Source organism: Spermophilus citellus (assembly GCF_964194105.1).
Source record: "Spermophilus citellus genome assembly, chromosome: 13".
Classification (NCBI taxonomy): Eukaryota; Metazoa; Chordata; class Mammalia; order Rodentia; family Sciuridae; genus Spermophilus; species Spermophilus citellus.
In genome coordinates this window covers 56,731,870-56,750,150 of record NC_138193.1, presented here as the reverse complement: position 1 = coordinate 56,750,150, position 18,281 = coordinate 56,731,870, and the positions used below count along the sequence as shown (strand labels likewise).

Sequence of the window (18,281 nt, the reverse complement as noted above, 5' to 3'; positions counted from 1 at the left end):
GTTCCAGAGGTGAAGGTTCCATGCACTGGCCTGGAAGGGCAATGGCAGGGAACTCACCAGGTTGTCCAGCATCCTCATGAGGGCTTCAAACTCGTGCTCTCCCAGCCGGCTCTTCTGCATGGGCCCAAAAGTACTCCCAGCCCACTGCACAGAGCCAACCTCGTGGGGCCGGTGCTTCTCCTGCTCCAGGAGGATGAGGTTCTCCACTCCCCCAGCACTGGACAGAGCTGACACCTGCGGCAGAAGCAAAGAACCCTCAACCCATGTGCATATAGGGGCCCCGCACTTGCCTACGCTTCTGCATGAAATAGGACATTGAGGGCCACGGAGGTGAACTTAGAACTAGAAATATCTGGGAAACTGAGGAAAAGCCACTCAAAACTCATTGGACATGCAACTATTTCCGGGGAATGAGATATTAGTAATTACTTTGCTAATTTCAGTCTTTAGAGACCGCAGAGAAGAAGCAAAAAAATAGCAAGTGTTAAACCTTAGGAATAAAATAATACAAGGAACTGAAAATTTACCTGGGATACAGACCAACTTAGAATTGTGATTATTTCTGAGGAGGCAAGATGAGATTGGAAATGGCTGTAAAGGGAACTTCAATTCTTTTCTGTAATAATAACTCTCTTCAAGAGTTAAATATTTGAATCAAAAAAGTTATTAATATATTTGTTAAATCTTCCAGGTGCAGTGGTGCACGCCTATAATCCTAGCAACTTGGAAGGCTGAGGCAGGAAGATCACAAGTTCAAAGCCAGGCTCAGCAACCTAGCTAGACCCTGTCTTAAACAGTCAAAAGGGCTGGGGATGTCATTCCTTGGGACAGTGCTGTGCCTCTGGATTCAGACCCTAGTACAACCTGAGTGGTCTATTGTTATTCTCTTTATTTTTTCTGTATTTAAACACTTTCTCTGTCTCTGTCTCTCTCTCTCTCTCTCTTTCTCTGTGTGTGTGTGTGTGTGTGCTCGAATGCACGTGTGCGCACTTGAAAAAAAATATTGTAGCTTTTAGACCAGTGAAAATTGGTCTAAAGTGTAACCTGATGGGAAGAGTTAACAGGTCTAAATAAAGAATGCATCCTCCATGATAGGGTTAGCCAGACAATGAAATCCCAAAAAAGAAGACAGGTGAAGTATCACTATATGGCCAGGTCCGGTGCATGGGGCTAGACAACTTTCATCCATGGACTTGTAGGGTTTGTCCCACCGTCAAAGCTCTATGGGGAGGGGATGATGCAGGTGGTTGCAGGTCATGGATGTGGAGTACTTGGAGAAGAGGTATGTGTATAAAGCAGGCAGTTTTAGAATAATCCTATAAAAACACATTTACTTACTTAACTTATTTTCCAATTCCATGCTTATATGACTGTTATATTCTATGGACTCCCACATACCTACCACTCAGATATAGCTGGTCAGGATTTGGATGGATCAGTCTGGTTACAGAGATGGAGAGTGGCTTCTGAGTAGTCTCACTAGTGAGTCAGTGTCCCATGCTACCCATTAATAAATGCATCTACATCCTGAGGAAGATTGGATACCACACGTAAGCCTGTTTACTACAGGGGAGCTGCCCTAAGCACATAAACTTGCAGTGTGCTGGCATTTTGTGACTTATATTTTTTACTGAAAATGAAAGGATCCATTTATCCTGCTGATAAATACATGCAAGCCTATAAACCCATGAGGGTCTGGACAGCCTGAGAGTGTGTGACATTCCAGGGTTAACTGTGGATCCTGTGCTACTTCTTGAAGCTCAGCCAGGTAGGTTTACAAGGTGAACCCCATCTCCCTGGGAGGAGTCAGAGGTAAGAACATATTCCACACTCTTTTCACCCAAGACACACACCCATATGCCCATGTGACAGTTCCCACTGACCCTTACTGCCCGGGAAAGGAAATACAGGGTAGTATTTAAGGGCACGGAATTGGGTGCCAGGTTGCTTGGGTTTGAATCCCTGTCACTTCCTTATCGTGTGACTTTGGGCACTATTTGTCATCTTTGTGCCTCAGTTTTCTCATCTGTTAAATGAAAACAGCAATGCCTACCTTGTGAGGAATCTTTAAGGCAATGATTGTAAAGCACTTAGAATAGCCCCTAGTCCCTAAGGAGTGCCACACGAATGTTGCTGATAAATGAACTCTGAGATGCAACATCCCCTCAGACTGGTCATTAATGGAGGAGGAGGGAGGGAAAGAATGGCCCATAACCTTGCAAGGGCTGCCTCCTCCCACCTCCCTCTTCCTCCACCAGTTTCCATGGTGATGGGTAGCAGATGGAGAAGAACTGCCTGTGCATCTTCCCATCTGCCTGTCAGCAGAGCAGGGAACTGCCTCTCTCAGCTAGGGATGACCCAGTTTTCTGGAACCCCAAACTGATGGGGAGTAAAGAGTTCCCAGGAGAGCTGAACAGGCACTCAGCCTTTAACTATAAACATGACCACAGCCACGTCTGCTTGTTTACCAATGTGACTGAGGGAGAAAACAAGGCCGAGGGTGGAAGCAGAGCTTCAGCACTGCCCCCTCTACCTCACATGACCCCAGTACAATCCCCGTAGCAGATCGCTGCTACCTGTGCTTTCCCGCATCCTAATCCACCACCTTCTGCTCTCATCATCTCTGGGTTTCTTCCACTTCTTCTGGCTCCATGCTTTAGAAGCCTCTCTGCCCCAACAGCTGGGGAAAAGCCCCTGGAGCTTCTCTGGGGGTTGCTACCCACACTGCCTAAGGTACTTTAACAAGGTCACATCAAACCAGTCTTGAACAGAAAGTGACAGCAGCCATGGGGGGCTGTCAGGGAGGGTGGCCGGCAGCACTGCCCTTTGATCATACATGACCACTCTGCTTTTGCTTAAGTTGCCCAGTGGCCACTTCCAGGGTCCAGGGCCTGGAAGACACATACTTCACTGTGCAGGGGGGACTCACAGGCATCTGTCTCCATCCATTTTTAGGGCTGAGCTGTCTTTGTGAGGATGAGGAGTTTCCATGAGCTATTTTCTCAGGGAAGCCTCTTTCTTCTCCAGAGGCAAAATGGGGAGCCCTTGAGTGTTCAGGTGTGGGGAAGGGCCAGCGGCTTCCCTTTCTAGTGAGGTTCTGTTGGTTCTGACACCAGCCAACAGTCAGAACTCAGGGCCAGTATCCTTGGTTGGGGGAAGGATGCCACACCAGGGAGGCACCACCAGGTCTCTGGTTCTGGTGGTTGGGGGGCAGGGAGGTGGTCTCACACCATTTCCTATAATACCTCCTTATCACCGGCTTCACAGCTTTCTTTTCTAAGAAAAGATAGTCTTCTAAAAACTATTGATAGGGCCCCACTAGCAATTATTCTGGATTCTTCTGGACTGATCTCCTTCCTCCCAGAGTAATGCCTCAGAGAGAGGCAGCAGCCTTCGACTGAGCTCTGCTCTGCTGGGCTAGCCGGAGGGGGCAAACAGGACACCAAAAAGACCCTGCACACTGGGCACAGCTAGGTGCCGCAGGTGCACCCAGGTAACACGTGAGCATGGCATACTCATGGTGACAGTCTCTCCCTCTTTTAGCTGAAGAGTCCAAACAGCTCCCTGTCCTGGGCTTGACCCCCAAAAGCTGGGTGGCCAGACAATTGTGATCAGTTTTGCCAACTCACAGAACTGATTCTAAATGTGAATTTTCAGAAGTGTGAAGTGATGCCATGATGAGAAATCAGGCAAGAGTGTCACAAGGCCAGGTGTAAAGGACTCCCCAACTCACAGCCAGCAGGGCTACTGCCCTCACCCACAGGCACCCATCAGACCCAACTGCATCCCAGAGGGATACGCTCACCTGTATCTCACAGGCAGCCTGCAGGTGGAAGATCTTATAAAATGCCTCCTCTACGGTGTCACCTAGAGCAACCATGCCATGGTTTCTTAGCACCAGGATCTGTGGAGGAGGAAAAAGCCAATTAAACCTCAAGCCTTCAAAACTTAAGAGGGAGAGATTTTTTATTTTATTTAGAGCACTTTCTATAGCCCTTCCCAGAGCCCCTCCCCCAGCTCCTTATTCATTCTCCCTAATCAAACATCCCAATGCCACCTTGCATTGAAATTGAAATTGAAAAGGCTTTTTTGGGGGGAGGTACTGGGGATTAAACTCAGGGTACTCAAATTTGGGGGGACAATGCCTAGATTTTTAGGTGTCAGAGAACTCAGAAATCGGAAAAACTTTGTGTGTATGTGTGTGTGTGTGTGTGTTTGTGTGTAAATGAATGAATTTTTTGATGTCTAATACAAGGGTTCAACCTCAAAAGCATCTCTTGTTCCTGTGAATTAGTTGACTTAGGACCAAAACCCAAGAGGACAGTTCTTTGAGGTGGCTCTGCAAAAACAGGTAAGTGGCATCCCCTCTCTGGGCCTCAGGTTTTCACTCCATACACTCAGTGAGGCCCTGGCAGCTCCAGGATTCCACAGTTCTGTGAAAGAGGCTACACTGGTCTCCCAAATTGATTTTATAGATGTGGAAATAGAAATCTTAAGAAACAGAAAGTCTTCCAGCTAATTAGAGGCAAAAATCTGAACTTGAACCCTGAGGTTCTCACTATTGGTCCAATTTTTCAGACTCAGCTGGGAGCAGGTGGATAGAGGAGGAGACAGAAATGAATTTACACCAAGAGTACCCATCCCCAAGGGCAAAGCCTATCTTCCCTGCCAGAAAGTTTACTTGGTTGGTTTTTCCCTTGAGAACTCTCTGAAGCCAAACAGGGCCCACATGGGAGCTGAGATACAGGTCCATGGGTCGGTTCTGTCCTTGCAGAGCCTGGGCTGAGGCCTCCAGGCTCTCTACAGCACACCCTCTCTTGCTTAAAACAGCTGCAGACCCTTTCTCTCAAGTCCAGAGAGATGGAGACAATGATTCTGGCCCACAAAAGACTCTGCAAACAGTGAACACCCCCTCTCTCAATTTCTTGTAGCACTTTAAAGTGTAAAGATCTCATCCCTGTCCTGGCACTGCTAATGATACTTTGGAGGATGTTGGGAGAGAGAGGTAGGACTTCTCACCTGAGTTAGAGACAGGGACTCAGGAAATAAGACAGTGAGTGCCTTGCCAGGATGGTGGCAAGCAACCCCCAACCCAGGCTGTTTCCAAGCTCAAGTGTGTGCTGTTATATGTTAGGGCTTTAGACTTCACCCAAGCAATAACGGTGTTCCACTTTTCTCTAGCAGATTGATAATGAATGAATGAATGAATGAATGAGTGAATGAATGAATGTGATAACACTCAAGTTTGGGGAGACTGCAGGGAAATAACATCCTCTATATTAGACATGGGGAAGGAGAGAGAGTTGTTAGGGGGAGGCAACTGATCAATATGAAGCAAGAGTTATAAAATGTGCATCCCTAGAAATTTGTCCTAAGGAAATTATCTCAAGCATAGGAAGATTTAGTCAAAAGGATTTTGATCCCAATGTTGTTTATATGAAGAGAAAATTTGAGAGGGTGAAGACAAGCCTTCTGATGTCCTACCCTAGAGGACTGTTCCGCTTAATGGCTATTCATATAAGGCATAATTTAATAATTTAAAATAGCGACAGAAAATGTTTAATGATAATACTATATTTTGCTAAGGGCAAAAAAGAGAACATATTTTATGATCCCAATTTTGTAGGTATATATGAGAACACTTGGGGTGTACACCAAAATCTGAGTAGTGTGATGGGTTTTTCTTTTTCTGTCTAGAAAAAAAAATTATCTGCAACCTCTAAACATTCTCCAATGAATACATGTCACTTTCGTGATGTCAGTTTTGACAATGCCACTCCAGAGCACCTTCCCAGAAGAGCTGAGCAAACCTTGCAGGTGGGGCCAAGGCACTTCTGCAGGTTGATGCGATCGGCTTCCTGCTCCATTTCCCCGTTGAAGTCATAATAGGCCATGTCCCCCACCAGCAGGGCATTGTGGGAGACAGGCAGGAGGCCACACTTCATGGCTGAGACCTGTAGGGAGACAATGGAATGGCTAGCACCTGCTGCCCCCAGTTCCACTGGCCTTTTCCACAGCACAGCACAGTCCAGTTTTGCTCTGGGGCAGGCAGGGTCAGGGGAGCAGCTACGGAGAAAGGCCTGGGTCTCCTCCTCCACCGGCTGGGATCTGCTCTCATGCTTCTGGCTCTAATGTCAGTTTTCACACCAATACTCCAGCTGTTAGAAATGCTGGGTACAATGATTCAAGAGAGCTACTGCTGTCCTGCCCCAGCCCGGCTGTGGTCCTGTGACTCCAGGAAGGAGGGATGGGAGTTTGTACCAGGTGGAACAGGCTCAAGATCCCCGGGATGGGGTGGAGAAAACACTCAGCCTTGGTTTCAGTGCAGAAACCGACACGTCTCTGCAAGGAAGACCAATGAGAAACCATTTTATGGCTCTGGGGCTGCAGAAGTGCCAGGAACCAGTGGTAAAGCACAGGTTGTGACCCTGCCTCCCACCTCTTATGAAGAGCAAGGAGCATGGAGGGAACCCTCACTCTACTCCATGAGTCGGCCTTGGGCTCAGCAGACACACATGCTTGGCACAACTCCATCATCAAGTCTTAGTCCAGATTCTGGGAGGTCTGACTGCCCATAACCAGTGTGCTTCACTGAGAAAAGAACAGGCCAGCCACAAGTCTGTTCCTTCCTGGTGAATGCATGGTCCTCTGGAGGTCAGTAGGATGGGGTGAAGCTTGAAGCAACTGGTTTTCTACTCTCTCTCCAAGTGACGTCACAGTGTCTTGGATCCATATGGACAAATGACCAGAGACCCTTGGGGGCAACTTGCTCTTGAGGTTATTCTTCCTATTCTCCCTGAGATGGGTTGCACCTGCCCCCAACTCTCAGCTACACCAAGCTATGGAAAAGTGGGGACAGTCTAGGTTCTCATCTATCCTCTGTCAAGATATCTCCTTCCAGAGCCTCAGCTGTGCGGGGACAGGTGCAGCTCCAGGCCTCACAAGACTGACCTGAGCAGAAAGTCAGGAGAGACAGCCCTGGGGTACATGGTCCTGGCTCATGCACGTAGTAGAGTGGAGGATGCCATGGAATGGACATTCCATATCTTCACCTTATACCATGACTTTGGCAGTTAGAAATAGGGACAGAATGATGGTTCCAAAGCTGGATTCTCTCCTCACCTTGGCCTGAGTTCCAGATCTTTCTAGAACTGTTTTAGATGATGAGATTGCTACTACCTTAGACAGCTTATGTCTTGCCTCAGGGAGAATCTTTCAGAAGCAGGTGCCCTAGGTCTGGCTGCTTTGCAGGGAGGTGACAGTGGATGAGGACCTCAGAGTGCCAGGAAAGCACCACTCACCGCTGCTGTGGCTGGCGTATGCAGGTGGATGACGCACCGAACATCAGGCCTGGCTGCATAGATGGCCGAGTGCAGACAGAAGCCCGAGGTGTCCACCGGGAAGCAGCTGCTGCCCTTCTCCACCACCTCTCCCAGGATGTTCACCTTGATCTGTGCCAGAGAAGAGTCTCAGAGTAACAGCACGGCAGGGCCTTTCCTCCTCCCCCAGGAGGTGAGCCCTGCACTCACCAACCTCTCTATTCCCTATTCCAGACCCCAGGAGCAATGGCTGAGCTTGGTGTTGAAGGACAAGGACCCAGTCCTGCCCTCAGAGAGTGAACAATCTTAAGGGATCACAAGATGATATAATTCAGCAGGGGAAATGCTAGAACAGAGGTCCTTAGACTTTTCTGTGCATGTGAATCCCCTGTCAAAATGCAAATTCTGCATTTCTAACACCTTCCTAAGTGATACCCATGCTGTGGGTCACGGACCCCACTTTGAGTTACAAGAAGTTAGTCATTCACAGAATTCTCTAGAACGAGGTAGAAGGAGTCTTTAATCCCAGCAGAACAGGAGGATCAGAAGTCTTCCCAGAGGAAATCATGTCTAAATTGAGTCTTTTTATTTTTAAATTTAAAAATCATACACAAAGGTAAAGAGACTGTTATACTGAACACCCATTTACCAACTACCCAGAAGGCAGAGTTTAAAAATGAGTAGAAAGAAGTCACTGGCTTTATAATCTACTTTTGACTCTAAAACTCACATGGTTGTTTTTTTTTGTTTGTTTGTTTGTTTTGTTTTGTTTTGTTTTGTTTTTTTTTTTGTGTGTGTGTGTGTGTGTCCAATCTCTTGCATGAGGAAATAAGAGGGAGAGAACAAGCTGTGGCTGGCCATGGTGTCCCTTACTTAGATAATTTCACAAAACGCCAACATCAGAGAAGGTCACTTTGTAACTGACACAACAAGACAAATGACCACTCCTTAAGCATATATACAGACTTTCTCAGACAACACAGTGCAAGTACAAAATCGGCCAACACCCCCCTCTCCTGGCTCACGGGAGGAACTGCTGCTTCTTTACCAAAGAGCTAAAGCCTCCAAGCCAGGGGCCCCTGGATAGCAACAGGGAAAACATCCAATCTTTGAATTGCTGCAACCCTACAGCACACGCTCCGAGGCCACATCCCCATCAGCCAACACCAACCCAAATCCTTAAAGAGGTCCTCCTAACACTTGCACTGAAAACACGCCTGTTCCCCAGTGCAATTTCCCTCTTGCTGGTAGTTAATCTACTTACTGATTACAGATGTCCCCTGGACATTACCGAGCTAGATTAGAGCTTCTAAAAAGTATAACTTGGGCTTTTCAAGCTGAAGCAGCAGAGCCATCTTCAGTGTAGCCTACAAGGCAGTCCTATAAACTGCCTGCATCTCCATCCCTGAAAGCCCCAGATGAGGGGACTAAAGGAAGGAGACAGATCCTGGTGTGGGGGAAGGGACAGGCTACTGACATCATCTGCTTAAGCAGAAGCATCAGTAAGATGTCCAGTAAATCCCCTCTTACAAAATTCTTCTTCAAGTGAATTTTACAAAATGAATGTGACTTCAACACTTGGAAGTGGCAGCAACTCTCCCCCTCAGGCACTTTGAAACTGAATGTCCTGTGATAACTTCTGGTTTCCTTCATCCTAGTTCCCTGCTTGCTCCGATGTGTGCTGAGTTCAGAATTCCCACTCTGGGATGGCCCCTCTTTGAGTTCATGTGTTTCTTGCCTCGTCCTTGGATGTGTGACCTGTGATCACTCAAGAATCTCCACAGCTAATAAGACAACCACCAACCCATGAGGTGCCTTTGCACAAATGAATAAACAAATATTCCCTCTGAGGGTAGCCCCAGGGGTGCAGAGCTTGGCACATGGATGTTGCTTCAATGCTAATTTGAAGCCAAGTGCCTGGACGCGTTAGTGAGTGGTACACAGGCTGAATTTCACCCTCTCCAATCTTCCCTGCCAGCCAGGCTCCCTTGTGCAATATACAAACTGTACAACCATACATGGCAGCCCTAAGACTACACATACTCCCTGAGTAACACATGCTTATGACTCTCAAGCCTCTGTCTCAAGATTAGGTCTCTTCTAAATCTAGAATAATCAACTGCCAAATGACTTGTCCTCCTGAGTGTCCCACCAGCTCCTCAAACTCAAATCTCAATCCAGTTGATCGCCAGGCCCCAAAAGCCCACAGGACCAAAATGTTCTGCCCAGCTTACTGTAACAGCACTAACCAGTTGTCCTGATGTCAGCTGGCCTCCACATCATGGTCAGTGACCTTTACACAATGGAAACCTGATTGTACCACTCACAGTACTTCAGTACACTTCTTTAAGTGAGTTTTACAAAATGAACATGACTTCCACACTTTGAAGTGGCAGCAACTCTCCCCCTCAGGCACTGGGAACCTGAGTGTCCAGTGATAACTTCTGGCTTCCTTCAGGAGAGTTCCCTGCTTGCTCAGATGTGTGCTGAGTACTCTAAGTGCTTATAGTACATCAGTAGCTCTGAAATTCCAGCAGAATAAAGCCAAGATGCTGTAACAAGTCCTTCCAGGCTTCTTATCATCTGGTCCCCACCCCATTTCCAGCCTCACCTCTAGATTCTGAACATCTATGCCAGACTCGCCACCTGCCTGTTCTCCTGTACAACAGGACCCATAAACATCAGAGCTTGGAGCATGCTACGCTCTTGCCAAGGTCAGGACACCTCTGCCAGCCCTCTCCCTGCTGGCCGGGTAAAAGTCTGCTTATCCTGTGGACTCACCAGGACTCCCTTCTGTACCACTGTTTCAATTAGAAGGCTCTTCCCTCCATGCCTCCACCTCCTGGGGCTCTTGGCAAAGCATGGAGCCCCTCCCTGGGCTCCCAAAGCTCTCCCGGAGTACTCTACACTCTGAGCTGTCTTCAGTGACTACCTCGCCTATCTCCCCCAACCAGACATAAAGCCTTTAAAAACAGAGCCTGTGTTGCTCCTGTCTCTGTGATCCCAGTTCTCACCTGGCCGTCACCTCCTTGGGTCACGTACCCTCTGTGAGCACCAGTGTCCTTTTCTGCGTATAACATGGCCTTGGCCAACCTTGAGGTCCTGCTCTGCCTGGATGTTCAGTGGCTCTGTCAGCCTGGACTTTTGTTCTAGTACCTGGACTCTATAGTTGGACATGACTCAAGCGCCCAGGTGGTGTCCTCCCCTCCCAGCTGCAAGGAATGGCAGTCTGTGTCTCTGAGACGCATTGAGCGCTTCTGCTTTTGAGACAGTCCTTTCTACTGCTCTCTCCCTTCTACCCAGAAATCTTCCTGGCTTGTACCACCTTCTGGATGCCGCCTCCCATCCCACCTAAAAGGAGCAGCCTGGGAGGGACCCAGAAGCAACCTCTAAGAGCCCCAGCATCAGTTAGGTCTCGCGTTTCTGAGCTTCTCATTCCAAAGTGTCCGCCCCCCTCCCATCCTCCCATTTCTCCACTTGGAGGACTCTGGCTCATCCCTTCTCCCTCCTTCCCCCTGCTGTGGAGGAGTCCTCGAGATGCCAAGGGTACTCACCAGGCTGGATGCCGTGACTTCACTGCAGGAAACTCCCTTGGGGCTAATCAGGAAGTGGTCCTGCTCCTTGCTGACTCTCAGCTGCAGGAAAAACACACATTTTTAGGGGCAAATAGGGAAATGGGACATTTCCAAGGACATGTGAATCTCTTCCTTCCTGAATCCACTTTACTGAACTCTTGCCTCTCCCCGAACCATTAAGAGATGAAGAGGACTCAGCTGTCCATGGAGCTGGGGAACCACAGCAAGAAGAGGAATCTCACAATGTTCAAGAACAGCCTCAGAAGTAGGGTCCAGGTGATCCTGGTCCCCACCCAAAGTGTCCACTGGGTAGATTATCTGTTTTAGTGACCAGAGTTCCCCTTTTGGCTCTTGTGGGGGCTACATGCAATGTCCCACCCTGCTCCAGGTGCTTTTCTCACCGTAACATAGGTGTCGCTCAGCTGGGCCCAGCCATAGAGGTCTAGGAGTCGGTAGACACTGCTGATCTTGCAGCGCATGCGCCGTTCCCCCTTGGCCAGGTTCAGGGTGTCAGTAGTGTGGAGGTCATTGATGGGCGTCATCATGGAAAAGTCTGCAGGGGACAGCAGTAGGGATAGGACAGCTCTCAGGGTCAGGAGCTCCCGTCAGCTCAACCCTCCTATTCCTGCACTAAGCCTCTTCAAATTCTTACAGCTATACAAGAAACATCCCTAGGCAATGAATATTCTTTAATCTTCATCCAGAGGGAGAAAGTCCATAGAATAGGTGTCCTCTGCTAATTTAACTCAACATGGCGTTGCTTTTGATTTAAAAAAAAAAATGGTAACACTCAGATCACAGAATAAAGGGTTCTCAGAATGCCAAGATTACCATAAACCCTAAGAATGGACATCGAGTAAAACCAAGAATACCCAAATCTTCATCTCATCAGATTAGGCCCTGACTTCCTTAACAAGACTCCTAAAGCCCAAGAAATAAAATCAGGAATTAACAAATGGAATGGACTCAAACCAAAAAGCTTCTTCTCAGCAAAAGAAATAATCAACGTGGTGAAGAAAGAGCCTACATCCTGGGAGCAAATTTTTGCCACACACACATCAGATAGAGCACAAATCTCCAAACAACCCAATCAATAAATGGGCTAAGGAGCTGAACAGACACTTCTCAGGAGATTATACAATCAATCGACAAATATGTGAGAAAATATTCAACATCTCTAGTAATTAGAGAAATGCAAATCAAAACTACTCTAAGATTTCATCTCACACCAATTAGAGTGGCAGTTATCAAGAATACAGACAACAATAAATGTTGGTGAGGATGTGGAGGAAAAGGCATACTCCTCGCACATTACTGGTGGGACTGCAAATTGGTGCAACTAATCTGGAAAGCAGTATGAAAATTCCTTAGTAAACTTGGAATTAAACCACCATTTGACCCTGCTATCCCACTCCTCAGTCTATGACCCAATAGATTTGGAAAAAATGGATGAAGTTTGATGGGGCAGAGGGGAGGGTGGGGGTATGGGGGCAGGAAAGATGGTGGAATGAGATGGACATCATTACACTAGATACCATGTATGACTGCACATATGGCGCAACACTACATCATATACAACTAGAGAAATGAAAAGATGTGCTGCAATTGTGTACAATGAATCAAAATTTATTCTGCTGTTGTATGCACCTAATTAAAATAAGTAAATTAATTAATAAACAAACAATAAGAAGTGAAGTACAGTATCAACATGCTATAACATGAATGAGCCTTGAAACATTCTGTGTGAAAGGAGCCAGATGAGAAAGGCCACATATGATATGATTCCAATTATATAAGATATCTAGAATATGAAAATACATACAGATCAAAAGTCAATGAGTAACTGCCAAGGAGAAGGAGGACAGGGAATGGGGAGCTGAGTGCTAAGGGCATGGGGTTTCTTTTGGTGGTAATGACCATATTCTGAGATTAAATAGTAAAAAAAAAAAAAAAAATCAGCATACTATGGCAATGCAGCCACAACAATGTTTATAGCAGCTCAATTCACCATAGCTAAGCTGTGGAAGCAACCTAGATGTCCTCCAATAGATGGATGGATAAAGAACCTGTGGTATATATACACAATGGAACATTACTCAGCATTAAAAGAGAATAAAATTATGGCATTTGCAGGTAAATGGATGGAGTTGGAGAACATCATGCTAAGTTAAGTAAGTCATCCCAAAAAACCAAAGGCCAAATGTTCTCTCTGATAAGTGAATACTGATCCATAATGAGAAGTAGGGGCATGGGGAAAATGGAGGAACTCTAATTGGGCAAAGGGAGGGAGGGTGGGGAGGGGTCATGGGGGCAGGAAAGATAGTGGAATGAGATGGACATCATTACCTTAGGTACATGTATATATGGTGCAACACTCCGTCATATACTACCAGAAAAATGAAAAGTTGTGCTGCAATTATGTACAATGAATCAAAATTTATTCTGATGTCATACATACCTAATTATAATTAATTTATTAATTAAAAAACAAGAATAAGTTTCTGAGTGGAAAAGGTCTATTTCATCAGTTAGCTCTAATGAAGAAGTTACTAGTCATTAGATCTGATATTATCATGCTGTTTTAACTATATCATGTAACAGATTTTTTTTTTTTTTGTAATTTAGAAAGCCAAGTCAGTTGGGAAATAAATTCCTTGACTTTCCTGAGTCATTCTCAGGAGTCATAAACTCCTAAGTCAAGGCTAATCAATGGGTTTGAGGCTGCCATAGGGCATGTCTGTTCCTCTCTGCACACACAGACTCTTGTTTATGTGATGGTTCCTTCTGGAAAATTTCTGGAGAAGGTGAAAGAGACTTGGAAACAGGCCTAGAAGGTTTGACAGTCTCATCCTCAGAGCACTGAGAGGGTCTCAGAGTTGATGTCCAGTCCATTCCATTAACCTTGATGACAGTGCCTCACTCGGGGAGGCAGAAGAAGGCATCTGAATGCCCTGCACTTGGATGACTCAGTGTCTAGGAACCAATAAGAGAATCAATAAGCAAGGTTCTAGCTAACAATGATGTCTGCCTGAGAGTCTCTCAAAGCTGCCTCTCCCAGCTCCCCACTAAAACTCTAATGGATTAAAAGGCTCTTTGGAAACTTTTATCATATCTATAATACCCACCCCAACTACAATGTGATGTATTTCCCGTATCATATTTGCCATTAGTTAAAATGAGATGGTCTGAAGATGTGAGGGTGGGAGGGTGCTGCTGGGCCACCACACACAAAGGGCCTGTGTATTGACCATATGAGATCCCCCCACCCCAGGGCATGTGTTCACTGAATGCAGCATTGCCAGGGACACCAGTGTTCTAAAGTCCCAGTTAGATAAGCAAGAGCAATGACAAAACTCCAAAGTCAAGGATTTCTAATACAAAATTGACTAGTCTTAGATCCCTTCCTGTAGGTGGGTTTCCCACACAAGAAACTACCTCTTTGCTTCATCCCTAGCAGCAAAAGGGAAGGACATTAGGTCTTAAGCAAAGCCAGGCAAGTGGGCCTACTGGAGAGAGGGTTCATATCCCCGTTCTTTCAAGTCCTCTCTTACAAAGAACTGTGCAGTTCTAGGGTGGCCAACAGGCCTGAAAAAAATTCATTCCGTCACATCTTCTGTGTCTGGTCTCAAACAAAATTCCCTTCCCTGACTCTGAGGAGTTTCAACTGTGAGGATTCCTCCACCCACAGGACCCAGGGGCAGGAGATGAGAACAGCAGGGCCCTACAAGAGTTCCCACACCTCTGCTCTCAGAATCTTAATGTACAGGATTCTTACTCTGACCAGCTCCATAAGTGAGTCTGGTTCAACACCATGTTTATGACACAGGTCTAACTGGGCCAGATGGAAACTCAGTGACCTCCCTGAAAGACAATAGTGAAGAGCACACTAATGAAAAAAAAAAATCTAAGACAAATGGAGCTACACAGAGAATAACTCATGACACTGACAACTTCTCTCCACACCCCCCTGTGGACATGTATTCATTGTATTTCAGGCATCTATCTTTCTCCCTAGCAGATGCTGATTGATGAGGCAATGGGAATACCGGTCAGCCCTATTTGTCTCTCAAAAGTAAAAGTGCAGGGACAGAGATGTGAAGACAATGATGGAGTATAGACAGACAGACGTGGGAGACAAAAACCAGAGACCAAGGCCAGAAAGCCTGTGTTTACACAATTAGTATTGATATAATAGAAGAAAAATTTTCTAAACTGAAATAAAGGTTTATGTATACAAATTGTAAGACCTTACTATAATTTAGACCATAAAAATTATATATTTACAGATAACATTTATGAACTACATAGATGAGGGGAAAATCTAGAAACATCTTTAAAAAAAGAAGAAGAAAACTTTTGGGTAGCTACAAAGGGACAACAATAACAACAACAAAAATCTGTCTCAAGTTTCTCTATTATTGCCTTAGAAAGCCAGAAGACAATGCTTCTATAGGAGGTTTAAAAAAAAAAAAGGCTAAAAACATTGAAGTGACACAAAACAGGTAAAAATAAAAGGAAGATCCAAAGTACATCAGGCAAATAAAAACAGAAATAAACAGAGGTCATAACATTAACATCAAAGTACGATATTCTTTTGGGCAAAGAGAACCATTTTGTAGGTCATTTTATATGGATTAAAGGTATAATCCATAATAAAACTACAGCTATAATGAATAATTGTGCTTTGGACATTTCATTAAGATATACAAAGGAAAAACTATCATAAATACAAAGAGAAATTAACAGAAATCAAATACAGTGGAAGACAACACAACTTCCATTTTATACAAAAAATCAAATGGAAATGGAAATATGGGTTAAAGATCATGACCTAGAGATCTCCTATAACCATACATCATTTGAAAACATTAGGCCACACTCACAGGAAAAAAATCTCAATAAATCCTTGACACGGAAATTAAATAGGTCATGTTTCCCAAACATAATGCAACAAAATCCAATATTAACAAATTTTTTAAAAGAACATGGATTCAACCAATTAGAAATGAGAAAACACAATCTCTGATACCTCTCATAATAAGAAGAAAGGAGACTGGCAATGTGGCTCAGTGGCTGAGAACGTGCTTAGCATGTCTGAGGCCCTGAGTTCAGTCCCTAGCACCACCAAAAGATAAAGTCAAAATAGCAACCAGTAATTTTGAAAAGATCCAGGAAGTAGATAATTTTATATGAAATATATGACGAAAATTTACTCAATAAACAGCAAAAATAAAGATAAAATTGAGGGGAGAGTATCAAAATAATCTCCAAAATATTTTCAGATCTGGATGGCTTTATAAATGAGTAATGAACTTTAAGGAACAAAGGCTTTCTATTGCATTCAAAATCCATCAGGGCAAAAAGAAAGGTAAGCACACCCTGGATCGTGTTAGGAAACCACAGTCTGAATCCCAATACTGGATTAAGACTACCCCAAAAGTGAACTGTTGAGCAGTCTCACATGTGAAGACGTATACAAAAGATCCTGAATAAAATTTCATCAAGTCAAATCCAAAGTATTTTGAAAAGAATATATCAAGACCAGGAATCATTTATTTCAGGAATGAAAAGAGTTCAGTATTCAGAAATCTATAACTCATCACAACAACTGATCAAGGAAACAAAAATCAATAAATGTCCTCAAATGCAGCAACAACCACTTCTGAAGAAGACCTATAATGAATTAGATTAAAAATATATTTCCTCGACATGAGAAAGAATAATTACCTCAAACTGTGTGGCAAAAGAATTTCCATTAAAGTCAGAAACAAGACATGGATGATTACTCTCTAATCTATTATTAACATTGTTCTGAAAGTTCTAGTGGATGAAATGAAAAAACTGGAATAATAAGCCAAAGGGTACATTTGTTCCCTGGGATGATAAAACATGGGAAGGTGTTGGAATGATAGAGGCAAAAATATACATTATTTGCAGATATGTGATGTTCTATACACAAACCCCAAGATAATTCATATCTATCTATCTATCTATCCATCTATCTCCCTTCTTAAGTGAGAGCTATAACCAAAAAGAAAACTGAATACAGAAAGATTCATTTAAAGTGACAAAGTGACAAAGTTTCAGGGATTAATATCAGTAGGGACCATATGAAAATAGCCCTTAAATATATGGTGAAAATACCCCTCATATCTGAAAAGATTTAATCAATTCATGCAAATAGTTTTAAAGAGCCTCCTGTGTGCCCAATGCTATTTTTAAGTCTAGGACACTATTATAGAATACAGTATTCTAGAACCAAACATACAATTTTTCCCCATGGAGATTATATTTTAATGTAAATTACACACTTATAATTTCTCTACCAAATCAATCTATTCATCTAATCCCAGGAAAAATTCTAAAATGAATTGTTTAAGGTAGATGAGGCGTAGAGGGCAGAGCTTGACAAAATAATTCTGAAGGCATTTTAAAGAATAAACACATGTTTGAGAAAAAAATGACAAGTGAATAATTAAGGGCATTTGTTCCCTGGGATGATAAAACATGGGAAGGTTTTTGTAAGCATGCAAACAAAAACAGAATACACAAAGGAAAACAGCAATGGATTCAACCACATGAAAATTAAAGAATTCTAGAGATGAAAAATACCATGAAAGAATTTAAAAGGCAAAGGAAAACTGGAAAAACTTGCAATGTATTTAGTAGATAGCAGGGAAATAGAATTCATTATAAAGATTCCAGGTTCTGTAAGAAAAAATATGCTAATAGGAATATCAGCAAAGAATGCAAATAGGCAACTTACTACAAAAATAAAATCACATCCAATATATATTAAAATGCATAATATATCTACTCAATAGTAATAAAATAAGTGCATATTAAAATGCAAAGTACTATTTATCACTGTCAAATCAGAATGATGAAATTAATGCTAAGATATATTACAGATCAGGGTGAAGAAATGAGCACTCTGTCGAATTGCCACTGGAAACATAAGTTGATTTTATCTTTCTTTCTCCAGAATGGAGAAAGTAAAAAATTTGCCAATATGCACAAAGGTCTTAAAACGTGGATATGCTTTGATCCAGCAAATCTACATTTTATAACTTAAGAGAAAATAGTCAAGTATCTATTCTAAGATTATTTCAATCAGGATGTTTACTGTATTTTTTATAATAGTAAAGCACTGAAAATAATCTAAAAATCCAATAACAGAAAATTGATTAAATAGCATACATCTGCCAAAAAATTACATTGCAGAACCAAATTGTGTGCATATGCATTACTGACACACCCTACCACTCTACCACTGAGCTACATCCTCAGCCCTTTTAATTTTTTATTTTAAGACAGGTTCTTGCCAAATTGCCCAGTCTGACCTCCAACTTGCAATCCTCCTGCCTCAGCCTCCAGAGTAGATGGG

The 18,281-nt window shown here is 43.9% G+C and overlaps 1 protein-coding gene across 1 annotated transcript in view; it reads right to left on the bottom strand.

The window, feature by feature from the left end:
• ADD2 (adducin 2) overlaps positions 1 to 18,281 on the bottom strand; it is a 126,485-nt gene that overhangs the window by 19,331 nt on the left and 88,873 nt on the right. Inside the window, exons 5-10 of the mRNA XM_081264954.1 lie at positions 11,296 to 11,447; positions 10,874 to 10,954; positions 7,302 to 7,451; positions 5,811 to 5,954; positions 3,806 to 3,904; positions 58 to 234 (exon numbers count right to left, since the gene is read on the bottom strand). Coding sequence (XP_081121080.1) covers positions 58 to 234; positions 3,806 to 3,904; positions 5,811 to 5,954; positions 7,302 to 7,451; positions 10,874 to 10,954; positions 11,296 to 11,447 — 803 coding nt within the window. The remainder of the gene's footprint in view (positions 1 to 57; positions 235 to 3,805; positions 3,905 to 5,810; positions 5,955 to 7,301; positions 7,452 to 10,873; positions 10,955 to 11,295; positions 11,448 to 18,281) is intronic.